Below are 11,438 nucleotides of genomic sequence, written 5' to 3'. Positions count from 1 at the left end.
CATCTCTTTCCACCCTATAGCTTCTGCATAATGTCCTGTTACTGTCTGACCAAAACAACCAATCGTTCAGGCTTTCAACAGTTAGACTTCATCTTCCTCTGATGGCATGTCATCCTGTTAAATACAGTCTCTAAGTGATTTAGTTAGGTAATTAATTGCCATGTGCAGATTTATTGAATTAACACTGTTATCAGGCTGATTAAAGCTCCACAATCAGTTTATCTAATAACCATTTGCACCCACAAATGCGAACAGCAGTTTGCTGCAGAGACAAATGTCTCCCTGTTGGTGGACCACTGGAAGGCCATTGGTCGATGGGTCAGGCCATTTGCATAGACCGGGGCTTATAGTCCCACAGCAAAGTCAGAGTTTGACACAGTTGTGATTTGTCCTGACTTAGCACGAGCTGTGGATTGTTTGCATAATTTATGACTTTCTTGAGCCGCATTTTGTAACCCTTCAACATGGGATTTTGCAAGATTGCACGCATTGGACTGTGCATGGTGCTTGCTTTATTTGTATACACTGTCCAGTGTACAACCACACGGTATTTAACCTACGAAGAGGATGCGCCCGGGACGGAGATAGGAAATTTGTCCCAAGATTTAAAGATTGATCCAGCTGATGACCCTGACACATCTTTCCGCTTCATGCAAGAAAACAATTCTTCTGTGATTCAAATGAGGGAGAGTGACGGACTTTTGAGTGTTGCAGAAATAATTGATCGAGAGCAGCTCTGCCCCAGGTCTCCGCGTTGCTTCATCACCTTCGACACTGTGGCCTTCTCCAGAGAAAAGTTTCAACTTATCCATGTGGAGATCGAGGTAAAAGACATCAACGACCACTCTCCCCACTTTCCGCGCAACGAGACCGTCATTGAGATAGTGGAGAATGTTCCCCTGGACTCAAGATTCCCACTGCCGATTGCTCTCGACCAGGACGTGGGTGAAAACTACATTCAGAGCTACAACATTTCTCCCTCTAGTCATTTTGCCATTGAAGTGCGCGATCGGGAGGATGGAGTGAAATTTGCTGAACTGGTTCTGGTGAGGGCGCTCGACAGGGAGGTGGAGGATTCCTACACAATCGAAGTCACTGCAACTGATGGAGGAGTGCTTGCAAAGTCCGGATCAATGATTGTAAATATCAAAGTGCTGGATTTTAATGACAACACCCCGACGTTTGAACACAGCTCACTAAAGGTTGAGCTGAATGAAGACTCCCCGGTAGGTCACCGAGTTCTCAAAGTGCACGCTTTTGACCCCGACGACGGTATTAACGGCGAGGTGACGTACTCGTTTGCTGACGGGTTATCACCAGAAGCTGGGCGCCTTTTCCACATCGACCCTTTTTCAGGGGACGTGACCTTGAAAGCGCTGGTTGATTTCGAGAAAAGGAGGTCATACGAGCTGAACATCAAAGCTTCTGATTCTGGCGCGAACTCTGTCCCATCCAGCTGCAAAGTTGTGATAGACATTGTGGACGTGAATGACAATGCACCTGAAATCAGCATTAAACCGATGACCTCCAGCAGCGACGGAGTCGCTTACATTACAGAAGCTGCAGCTGCGGAGAGTTTCGTGGCTCTGATCCGCACCTGGGACAGAGACTCTGGCTCCAACGGGTACGTGCGCATCAGCCTGCTCGGGCACGAGCATTTCACCCTCCAGCAGGCATATGGGGACTCTTTCATGATTATTACCAGCACTACATTAGACAGAGAGAAGATCCCAGAGTATAACCTGACTGTGGTTGCAGAAGACCTGGGAAGCCCACCATTCAAAACTGTCAGACAGTATACCATCCGTGTAACAGATGAGAATGACAACGCCCCTCTTTTCAGTAAGTCACTTTATGAAGTTTCAGTCCTGGAAAATAATATTCCAGGTTCGTATGTTACCACTGTTGTTGCCCGTGATCCAGATGTGGGAAAGAATGCCAAAGTGTCTTACAAACTCATAGATTCAGAGGTGCCAGGAGGATCTCCAGTGTCCACTTATGTGTCTGTGGATTCACTCTCAGGGTCTTTGTATACTTTGAGGTCTTTTGATCACGAGATTCTTCAGCAGATTGAGTTGGTCATCCAAGCTGAAGACAGAGGTTCCCCCTCACTTTCAAGCACATCAACAATAAGAATTAAAGTTGTGGATCAGAATGACAACTATCCATACTTCACCTACCCTGTACTTCTGAATGACTCTGCTGATATTCCTCTCCCTTTTAATGCACCCACTGGCTATCTTGCCCTTCGTGTCTCAGCTGAAGATGAGGACGAGGGAGTGAATGGCAAGCTCTGCTACCAAATTGTACAAGGTGACCCAAAGCATTTCACAATGAACGAAGACACAGGAGAGATTGCTTTAAAACAATGGCTGACAGCTGAAATTGGAGAAGTGCTGGAAGTGAAAATCGCCGTGAGTGACAATGGCAGGTCCCCGCTCTCTAGCAGTGCCACTATTAGGTTTGTCATCTCAGACACAGAGCCCTCTGAAGACCAAGTTGTCATTGTGTTGCGGTCAAGTGATGGAGAAGGCACCAACTTGGATGGCTCACTAATTGTCATTATTATGCTCAGTGGGGGTTGTGCACTATTGCTGATTGCAATAGTGGTTGTTATTGTCACATGCAAACACAGCTGTGGGGGCAGAAACCACGGCCCCAAGAGAGAAGTATGTCACAGCCTGTTTGACAGCAGGCACATGCCCATGCTCGGCTCAACAGAACCGAACATATACACCGGCCAGCAAGGCTTCTTCCATGAGAGAACCTCTTCGTCTCTGGATGATTCCTGCCTGTACGAGGAGAGGAGTGGGGACTCAGAGACAAAGGTGAGTCAACTACAAGAGTATTTCCCCCATCTTTTATTTTCACATGCATATGATGTTCCCAAGTACTGCCTTGATCTTGGTGCCAAAAATGGAAACTAAGCTCTCTGCTGTCATTTTGTTTGTTCTCTTAGATGTTCCTGCCCTCCAAGCATTTCCAAGCAACATCTGTGTGGCAAGGTGACAAATACTGCTTGCAAGTGAGGTAAGACAACTAAATGTAATTTATTTCCTCAGATATGCTTTTTTTCACAGTCAAATCTCACTGAATACAGAGGGTACTTAACATGCACCATGCGCACATTTTGTTGCTTGTGGCATTCCTTTGGAATGAGGTTAGATGGGTTAGATAGAGACAGGCCTTGGATGTGAAAAAAAAATACATCAATAATCAAGCTAATGTTGTGCAGTGGTGGCTCATACTGTATCTGTTGATTTTATTTGCAGTGGCATTGGCAACACTGACCAGCTGAGCGTGAAGGACAGTGGCAAAGGGGACAGTGACTTTAACGACAGTGACTCTGATATCAGTGGTGACGGAGGCAAGAAGAACTTCAGTACCTTCCAGCCAAGGCTAAAAAGTGAGTTTTCCACTCTTATGTTTTGAAGTTTTAGACATCACACACTACTGAATTAAACATAAATATTCACCAGAGTGATATAAATGATAAATGATGGTAATGTAATATCTGCATCAACAATTTCTCATCCTTATTTTTTATTACTTTTATTTCAGGTTCATCCAGCGCTGCTAACAGCTTGTCTGGAGATTGCCAAGGCACCTACTGTGCAATTCCACCACAGAACTTCAGAGCCCTCAGAGACAATGCATACACAATAGGCTTCTCCCCAGCACCAGTCTTCAACAATCCTCATGGCTATCACCACTCTTGGAAGGACTCTGGTTATGGCACAAATCGGCCAAAATCAAGGAACAGCATGCAGACCTTCTCCAGGACCGGGACCCTCCCATCTTACTTCCCTCAGCAACAACGTGAGGCTGATGTTGGAGCTGCTGAAATCCACAAGCAGAGTCCAAATATTGTAACTGTGGCTACTGCACTAGAGGTCGCAACTATCTTTTAAAAACTGTGTTGATAAGCTAATTGAGATGTATATGGTTAACAAGTGTACATATTTGGTTTCGTTCAAATTATTTATTGTAAGATATTTTATGTTTATTAATCTTACATTATTTGATTTTCAATATCCTGTATTATATGATGCACACTGGTGTTTCTTTTTCCAATAAAGTGTGATTAAAATAATGAAAAAAGTCTTTTATTTAACACTTTTCACAAATTATATTATTAGTCCAGTTAGATCAGACAATAAATCAATTAAATGGAGAAATATTGTATTTTGAAGATGACATAGTATTCCCTTGCTAGTGGAAAATCAAGTCTGAATTTGTAAACATGTAGAGCTCTTCCCCCAGTTTGAATCTGCATGATCAAGACTCCAGTCAGTGATGATCAGATGTAAAATCTCAAGCTACTCCCTTACCTGAGAGACTGGCTTTGAAGACTCCTAGGCTGCTTGGTTGAGTTTCTTGCATGCAAATGAGAGAGTGGAGCTGGTACTCAAGTGGAAAATAAAGTATAAACCATTATTCCTACAAAATCAGGCTGGGTGCTGTCACACCGGCTTCAGCTCTTCTAAATAATTGACATCACTGTACACAACACAGTACAACAACTATTAGGCTGCTTAACAAATTTCTGCCTGTCATTTGTTGCTATGAGGGGCAAATTTTTAGCTCTTGTATAGAAACTTGGCTATCTTGGACAAAATATACTTGGGATGAAATACAGTTTCCTCATTTAACTGCTCCTTTGAATACTCTGACAGTGATAAAGCACTTGGTTGTCTGGCTTTACTGTCATATTTGCAGAGCTTGTCTCTATTATTAAGTTTAATTCAACCATGAACATATAGGGCAAGTGCAAACTGTTTCTGGTCCCGAATGATTTATTGATGAGACACTGATGAGGTTAAAAACCATAACCAACACTGACAAACATCACCCTACATACTGGTTTTCAGTTGTTGAGCTTGTATATGTAGCTGGAACACATACATTCTACAACATTTGCATTATGTTCCCAATCTCTCAAAATAGAACAGCAACATATTTTTATGAAAGTAAATCCAGTACGAATCCAAATGCAAAGTCTGTAACTGAATTATGCAAGATAAAATCAATTAAATGCATCTCTCAATCAGGGGGAGATATCCATGGGGAAGTGGATGGGTTTTCATCAACAACTTAAAATGTAAAGGCCTGTTCTAATATGACTTTTCATCAACATTTTAGAATCCGATCTCAAGTTGATTAACTTAAATGCTAACTGAAGATATGCATTTTCAACAATACGAAATACTTATTGGCTTTCATCCGCACATGCACACAAGTTTGTCTCAGTGTTCTGTCCTCATTATTTTTAAGGTCACTCCAAATGAGTCTGTGATGTATGAAATCAAATGAGGCAAGAGTAAAGGGTTTTTTTACAAACTACATAATAGCCATCTAAGGGCTAGTCCTGAAGAGAAAATAAATAGTTTCCAAAACTGCTGCCAAGGAAGAGCTATCAGTGGAAGCTGATGGCAGACTGAGCCATTATTTTTTTTTCTGTTTTCTGTTCATCTGCAGGAAAAGGGGGCTAGGAGCGGAGCTCATTTGCATAAACATAAATACCTGCTTTTTTACTTTTTGATAGCTGTGATAAAAGCTGGGATAGAGTGGATTAGATACCTTTTTACATAACTGTGAAACATTAAACAGAGTTCTCACACATTACCACAATATGCTTCTTGAATAGAGGATAATGGTCAAAAAATACATATTCCCTATTTAAGTTGTCCTGATCGCCATTTTTATTTAATACTTCTAGTCTGCAAAGTCACTACAGCTTGTAAATTGTAAGGTTATTAACTTTATTTTGGCATAGGGTCCACTGAGGATTCAAGGCCATGTAGTACAAAAGGCAAGCAATAAGAAAGAAGGTCATACTTATGCCCCCAGTGATATGCACTGGTCTGACAGATAGCCAATTGTACAGAGGGAAAATGCATTTATCAATCAATACAATATGATTCCCTTCATTATTGCTTTATGTGCTCCTTGTAGGTCAAATAGTTGTGCATTGACCTGACAATTTGTGCCACAAGGTAAATTCATCTGCACAGTTTGGTATAAAATGTGTATCTGTTTGAAAAGCCATTGCTGGCAGACACTGTGTTCATTCAAATCCAAATGGGCTTCACATTAATGTCCTGCAGCAGCTCTCACAGCACATTTGAAATCTCCCCAGGTAATAGAAAATGAGTGTTTTAGAGCTGGTTTTCAGCTCATCAGTAGTCCACTGACAAATGAGTCAGATCTGCACACGTCATTTCTAGCCTCCGCACCTGTTGGTGTTAGGTCTATGTTTGACAAATGGTTAACTGTATGTATGTGATTATGTTGTTATGGCCTCTTAGCAATTCAACTTTAAGATGCAAGTCCCCACCAACTGTGTAAAGATGAAGACTTTCTGAATCAATGCCATTTGTGAGCTTCAGGCCCATCCCACAATGCAATGTTTTGTACTACTGCACCTCATCTTCATCTTTGTCTCAAATGCCAAGTGTGGATATTGACTTTTGGATGCTTTGAATTGTGAGGCTGTTGTGTGAAAAAAATAACATCATTTGTTTTCCACTTGACAGTTTGTCTGGAAGAAGAAGTTGTGTCTTAGGTTCACTTACCATTAAGATGTTGTCTGCTTCATTTATTAGGTTTTATCAAACCGAGTTCGTTCCCACTTCAATTTAGGATACTTTAGGATAGTTAAAACATGAGACAGTTTCTACTAAATGATGGTATGTTATCACTGGGGCTTTGTGCCATCCCTCTGTGATTACTGCCTAGACATATAGTATGTCGTACTTTAGTCTTTTGTGATCTCAACATATACATGTATTGAGAAAGAAAACTTACAAAAATTAAGTTAAGTTAAATGTTGGGTTCTATTTGATTACTGACAGACAAAAACTTAATTAAACTGCTCGTATTAAACTTAAACTTAATTGATAATTTTCCAGGCCAGTAGAGATGCTATTAGTGTCATTCTCAATTGTATTGTTTTATCTGTACAATAGCAATAGCTACCATGTCACACATGTACTTTGGTATGTATGACATGCTGTTGTAGATTATATTATTAGATTACAGTGGACCTTACTATAACTACTAAGTAAGACAGGATATTAAGACATATAGGCTACTCATATGGAGGCCAAATAAATTGCTGAAAACAATTCAAGACACCTAAACCTAAAACACAAACAACTGTAGTTCTATATCTTCTTGTTGGAATCCACTAATAGTAGTCCTCTGAGCATACAAAGATGTGAAAAATTATAAAGATTTTAGATAAAGATTTTTTTAAAGAACAATTAGGTGCTGTGTGACATCTTCTCTATTAGGAATTTGATTTGATTGATTTGATATATGTACTGCATATGATGTGCTAGATTTTATTTGTATCTCAAAAGGCAGATAATGACAAAGAGAGAGAAGTAAAAATTTGTATTCAAGGTGATATAAAGGAAACCTGGTGATGTTGGAATAGCATATACGTTGTGCAACTATATAATATCTAGCCTAAAATCAATTATTATTTGTTAGGTTTTGTTTCTACGCAGGATATTTTGTGAGGCAAACATAGATTCTTACAGGTAAAGTAAAGTTACATAGATCATAGATTGTTATTTAAGAAAATATAACTGCCTGATTAATGTAGCCTACAAAGCAGCATTAAACAACATTACCAGTGTCTGTGTTCTATTTTAGTTCCTATACCACTAGGGGGAAACATCAAGCTATGCAACCTCAAAAATTACAGGCTACCCAAACATCATTTATACTTTCGGGACAGTTGTAAAAAAAAAAGCAGCCTGGCTAACATGTGAAAAGAACCATACGATTTAACAAGCTCAAAAGAATATTTGAGTAATATTGTTACTGCTATTGTTTATTGCTACTTGGAAATCTTTCTCTGCCGAAGCAGGGAAGTGTAATTCACAAGCTCTAACACTTTCCCCGCCAGACTATTCTTTTTAAGTTGCATGCCACCACCAGTATTTTTGAGCCTATTCACTAATCTCTCAGAACATTTTGAAATTTTTGTTCTATGTACCATATGTATATGTAAGCAATTAATATGTACATTTTTATACACAAAAAATGTGTTATTCTAGCTGCATTCTGTGATTTTCATCAATACTTCAAAAACAACAACATTTCGGACAAAAAGCTAAGAAAACTGCATTTTTGTAACAACAGACTTAACAACAGACATGTAACTTGTTGCTTTTTTGTTTTTTCTTCTTCAGCTGTCTACAAAAATAAATAATAATATTCTGTTGAGTAGTAGTGCAACATTCAAAACGTTAGGGGATACCACAACCTTTACAATACCGAGACATCTCCCTAAGCAAAGGCTTTCAAACAAACTTACAAAAATGTCAGTTTTTAATGGAGTTCTACTCGGTGTCACAGGAAGCCTGTGATCAACAGTAACATCACGTAACATAGCAATGATGTGCCAGTACTTTCTCACTGCTACTTCAGATGTGTTCTTTCATTATATGGCCTGTGCTTTCAGTGACAAGTTCACGAGACAGTAGTATTGTCCTGTTCCATAATTTCATTAAGGGCTATTTCTCATTTCACTTTCAGTCCAGGGTGGCATCATCTGGAGGGTCGAGGATATGTTGCATTCAAGTCTGGTGAACAAACAAAGGGTGAGTACACTTCGAGGGGCTTGGCAATCAGACCATTGAGTGCTCATTTTCAGCTGAGGCACATCTGCGAGTCATGAATAGCATATATTTTAATCTGTATCTTAAACAGAACTAAAAACCAAACCCGCACACGGTATGGAAACTAATTATTATTCTAGATTTTGCCTTCACTGTAAAGCATATTCGTGATTCCATAGAAACACTGGGGATAACTAATTCACATTCCTATCGAGCATATTTACAATACTGTACAACAAAAGCCCAATCCCATTTGGGCTTGTATTTAGATGAGCTGTTATTGTGTATCTATATAAATAATAAATGCCATTGCAAGCATGACTGAACAGAGGATTCTGAATGTTACCTCGGTGACAGAAGATGCAACAAAAAAATAACAATAAACATAAATGATCTCCCTTTGAGGTTCTTTGTTATATGGCATCTAAATAAACCAATTCAAAAACGAATTGCTTCATCTCATCAGGCTGACAACCATATGAATATTAATTTAGTTTATCACTGCATAAATGTACACACAGAGTGACTGCTGCTTTCGCACCTCAGTAACAGACTGGTTGACCTCTGTCTTAAGCAGGGATGGCAGTGCCTGCAGTTCTCTATCTGCAGAGTGTGTCAGCTCACACATAGAGCTTTGGTCCTGAGTTGATGATGATAAATCTGTGCCAGTTGTTCACCAGTTGATTGTGGTTTACTGCTGAGCCGGGAGAGTGTCTCATTGTGTCAGCGTGGGCCGTCATGGAGACAGCTGCCAAAGGAAATACAGCTTTTATGCTATTCTCTAGTATATGGAAGAGAAAATTAGGGAGAGAGAGAGAGAAGGAGAGAGAGAGAGAGAGAGAGAGAGAAAGAATGACAGAAAGAAAGAAAGGGAGCACAGAATAATATGTTGCATCAATCAGTCTAAATGACTTGCTTATGTAATTAGCTAACAATGTTTTGTTTCTCTGGTTCCCTGAAGTTATTAGCGGTTCACAGTTAACCTTGAAGTAATTGGAAAGGCTGTGTTGATGTTCCCCTATCTGTATGGGACTGACAGTTTATTTTTCTTATGTGGATGGCTTCCCTCCTCTTTCATGTTGCTACAGTATTTATGAATTAGTTTCCTGTCACTTTACAGTACAGCCTAATACTAATTGGTGGTGAGATATATGGGTTATTCACATCCCACTAGGTGGCACGCTATCTTCCTTCCTTCCCGACATTAACATGACTGAGGATTGTCAAAACTAATAACATGGTGTTGCTCTGGTAATACTGCTGCACAAATTACACCTTCCCTGAAAATGGCATAATCTCTAACATAAATTTAAACACTGACTCTGCAGCAACTGCTTCTCCAACTAGTCCCTGACATTTTAATTTGATGCTTCATCTGCAATTAGACATGCACTGCATGGCCATTGGCTTATTTTTATTTAGTAAGAATCAAACATTCACTTTGGACTCCTCTTAATTTGAAAGGAGACAGACTCAGTGCAGGGGTTTTACCCTCAGTTCTAATTAAGAATGAATAAGTTGGACAGTGTTTCACTGCAAAATGACTACCGTATCAGTGGCACGCTATAGGACACAATCACCAAACTGCCGGTTAGGTTGTCAATAGAAAGACTGAATGTGTTGTCAGAATGAGCACTGATTGTGAGAAAAGTCTGTTCCTCATTGTTTGAATATGTGAAAAGAAAAACATTCAAAGACAAAAAAAGCAATCTGTTAGGGAACATCTTGGAATGTTTGTGTAGCTGATGCTTTGCTCAGTTTTGTTCCATTTCTGTTTCACACAGAAAAATGTTATGTCCTTTTTAATTTTCTGATAGTCCCTTGCCTCTGCTGGCCACTTTGCTGGATAGATATCTGCCCGAGAAGTTAATTTAAATGACATTTTTTCAGGATCGCGATTGATCCATTGCATACTAAATAACTTTCCCCGACTGAGATAAAGTGCCACTGCAGAAAGAATAAGGAAATGTCATGAGCTCTCCTAAATCACACTGCTATTGTATCTGTCTGTTATCACTGTTTCCATCTAATTATGCAAGAGCTGTTCGCTCCATGGCTCTCACCTTCTAGTAATCCCACACAGAATACAGGAATTTAGTCATTGTCAACATCACACGTCTAATAATGAAATTATCGCACTGTTGTACACTTAGTTTGATTATTTAATATCCTTAAATTTTAAAGGCATTCTTCAAGGCTATTCAACTCACGTCTAATCTTTAAAATACATAAAAACAAAAAGCACTTTGTTTATTGTTTTCTTTGGGATTGTCAAGGATCGTGGAGGCTGAGGCAGGTTTACTTTTGTTTACCAAGGAAGATCACAGCCTGGGTCATATTAGAGATGTTTACTCCTCCTGTCAAAGGATAAGTTGTAAATTTTAGCTCACAGGAAATGAAAGATGTAGTGGCACGCTGAGTATAGACACCAAAGTAATGTCACCTTGAGTGAGCGTTTCTCTTGTCTGGACTGGCAGGTGATATCAGAGGATAAACTCCATTTTGACCTTGTGTTCACTCATCACAACAAAAACACAAGAGAAGAACAGCTCACACACACACACACCCACAAAAAAAACAACCGTCACATTTCAAATATTATTGCTTCAGTCAGCTGATATCACCCGGCATGGCTGCAGATAACTGCACTTCATTCTGTCTGCAGCAATGGATGGCTAGGTTTGATGTTAACACTGTTATTAAAAATGCAAGGGAAAAAAAACAACTAAACATATCTTCATTAACATTCAGAGCCATGGAGGTGTGATTGATTCCATCATCAACCAAGTCATTTTCGTGGCTAGC

At 39.6% G+C, this 11,438-nt stretch overlaps 1 protein-coding gene across 1 annotated transcript; it reads left to right on the top strand.

The window, feature by feature from the left end:
* Positions 1–464: 464 nt before the first annotated feature.
* pcdh8 (protocadherin 8) lies at positions 465–3,911 on the top strand. Its single transcript, XM_046054411.1, has 4 exons — positions 465–2,828; positions 2,960–3,030; positions 3,273–3,406; positions 3,562–3,911. Exons 1-4 carry the CDS (start codon positions 465–467, stop codon positions 3,909–3,911), a joined length of 2,919 nt encoding a protein of 972 aa, XP_045910367.1.
* Positions 3,912–11,438: the final 7,527 nt, after the last annotated feature.

Source organism: Micropterus dolomieu, linkage group LG07, assembly GCF_021292245.1.
Source record: "Micropterus dolomieu isolate WLL.071019.BEF.003 ecotype Adirondacks linkage group LG07, ASM2129224v1, whole genome shotgun sequence".
Lineage (NCBI taxonomy): Eukaryota > Metazoa > Chordata > Actinopteri > Centrarchiformes > Centrarchidae > Micropterus > Micropterus dolomieu.
This window is presented reverse-complemented; position numbering and strand designations above follow the sequence as displayed.

What these genes read in the sequence shown, in the direction of transcription:
- pcdh8 (XM_046054411.1), top strand. Translation starts at nt 465, where the DNA reads ATGGGATTTTGCAAGATTGCACGCATTGGACTGTGCATGGTGCTTGCT. An exon ending in AAATACTGCTTGCAAGTGAG is followed by an intron (nt 3,031 to 3,272) that starts GTAAGACAACTA and finishes TTTTATTTGCAG; the next exon opens with TGGCATTGGCAACACTGACC. An exon ending in CTTCCAGCCAAGGCTAAAAA is followed by an intron (nt 3,407 to 3,561) that starts GTGAGTTTTCCA and finishes CTTTTATTTCAG; the next exon opens with GTTCATCCAGCGCTGCTAAC.